The sequence below is a fragment of the Pygoscelis adeliae genome, unplaced genomic scaffold (genome assembly GCF_000699105.1).
Source record: "Pygoscelis adeliae isolate BGI_AS28 unplaced genomic scaffold, ASM69910v1 Scaffold34, whole genome shotgun sequence".
NCBI lineage: Eukaryota > Metazoa > Chordata > Aves > Sphenisciformes > Spheniscidae > Pygoscelis > Pygoscelis adeliae.
In genome coordinates this window covers 2,016,568-2,018,537 of record NW_008824658.1, presented here as the reverse complement: position 1 = coordinate 2,018,537, position 1,970 = coordinate 2,016,568, and the positions used below count along the sequence as shown (strand labels likewise).

General features: G+C 57.6%; 1 protein-coding gene across 1 annotated transcript in view; it reads left to right on the top strand.

The window, feature by feature from the left end:
* The window catches only part of SLC6A7 (solute carrier family 6 (neurotransmitter transporter), member 7), a 16,682-nt gene that overhangs the window by 13,780 nt on the left and 932 nt on the right, over positions 1–1,970 (top strand). Inside the window, exons 9-13 of the mRNA XM_009322750.1 lie at positions 84–196; positions 279–410; positions 778–877; positions 1,243–1,343; positions 1,552–1,719. Of these exons, the coding sequence (XP_009321025.1) occupies positions 84–196; positions 279–410; positions 778–877; positions 1,243–1,343; positions 1,552–1,719 (614 nt within the window). The remainder of the gene's footprint in view (positions 1–83; positions 197–278; positions 411–777; positions 878–1,242; positions 1,344–1,551; positions 1,720–1,970) is intronic.

Here is a 1,970-nt window from a genome sequence, read left to right as displayed (position 1 = left end):
TCTCCTCTCCTCTCCTCTCCTCCATCCCCCCGTGCCCAGCGCTGTCACCCCCTTTTCACTCTGATGTCCTTTGCCTCCCCTAGGTCCTGGCCTGGCTTTTGTGGTGTACCCCCAGGCCATGACAATGCTCCCCCTTTCTCCATTCTGGTCTTTCCTGTTCTTCTTCATGCTGTTAACCTTGGGCCTGGACAGCCAGGTAAGGACAGAGCCCACCAAGCCAGCCATGGTGCCCAGGCAGCCCGGGGGGCTCAGGGGACCCTTTTCTCCTTTGGGTGCAGTTTGCCTTTATGGAGACCATCGTTACGGCAGTGACAGATGAATTTCCCTACTACCTGCGGCCAAAGAAAGCTTCGTTCTCAGCTGTCATCTGCATTGCTCTCTTCCTGATGGGTCTCATCCTCACAACAGAGGTAAGGGTGTGGGGCTGGATGCATCGTGGGGACCAGCTAGGGACTCATTTTAGGGAGAGCTTAGGGCAGGGGCCGAGTTTGCAGAGACACGTGTATTCACATCAGCTAACAAGGTGGAAGAGAGAGACGATTGATGAGCCTGGGCTTCCTGGGGATGTGAGGTCCAAGGGGAACGACACAGCATTATTCCTGTCCCTGCAACAACCCCAGAAGGAGAGTGATGTCTCCTGAGGGTGCCTGACCACTGTCTTCCCCAGTGTCCCCAAAGGGCCTAAGGGGACGTGTCCCCAAAAGTGGGAGGACGTGGGTGGGGGTTTATTGGGATGCTGGTCCCAGGGATGCTGGTCACTGTGCTTTGCCTCCACAGGGTGGGATGTACTGGCTGGTCCTACTGGATGACTACAGTGCTGGCTTTGGTGTCATGGTGGTGGTGATCACTACCTGCCTCGTGGTGACACGTGTCTATGGTAAGGGGGTCTGTCCCCACAGGGGCACAGGGAGGAGTGGGCTGTCTGTATGAAGAGAGGGATTTAGAGGGAGCGGTAGGGGAGCCAGCAGCCTCGCGATGGAGCATGGAATACCTCTGCTCCAACCTCTTGTTTCTTCTTGGCCATCATTGGATTCACCTCTCCAGAGATACTTGGGGTACTGAGCCTGGTCCCTCAGACAGCACCAGCTGGGCCCCCTTCCTGCATCTCCCAGCTGGGAGGGGAGACACTTCTTTGCTGTAGAGAATGCAAACCACCGCTTTTGGTCCATGCAGGACAATCTGGTACAGGCACCTGGCTCTGGGGGAGGGATCATGGCTTCTGAGTCCCTCTCCCTCCTCCAGGCATGAAGAGGTTCTGCCGAGATATCCACATGATGCTGGGCTTCAAACCAGGGCCCTACTTCAGAGCCTGCTGGATGGTCCTGTCCCCGGCAACAATGATGGTAATTGCTCAGCTTGAGGTGCTGGATGGTGCTGGAGAGCTGCAGTGTTGCCAGCATCCCTGCATGACCTCCCCTTGTAAGAAGTCACTCTGCTGGCGTCACCTGTCCCAGGGACCATTCTGGTTCTGCTGGGAGGTCTCCAGGACTTTTTTGAGCATGAGACCTTCAGAGGGCTCTGGGCTGACCTCGCTTTCTTCCCATCCTGCAGGCTCTGCTGGCATACAACATCATCAAGTACCAGCCCTCCGAGTACGGCAGCTACCGCTTCCCCGCCTGGGCTGAGGTCTTGGGCATCCTCATGGGAGTCCTCTCCTGCCTGATGATTCCCGTGGGCATGGTGATAGCTGTGCTCCGAGAAGAAGGGACGCTGTGGGAGGTAGGAGGTGTTGGAGCCCAGCATTGCTGGGGAACACCCCAGAAATGTGCAGGGGTGACCACGAACCCCTGCTGAGCCTGTATTCTTCCACAATTTCTGCATCCTTTCTCCTGGAGGTGTGTGTCCCCGTCCCTCCTTGCTGCCCATGGGGTGTGAGGGACGGTGTGTCCTAGGGCATTTCCCCTCCCGCGATGTCAGGCAGGCACTGAGGCATGCTGCTTCCCAAGGGGCAGCCCTGTGCGCATCGCCGC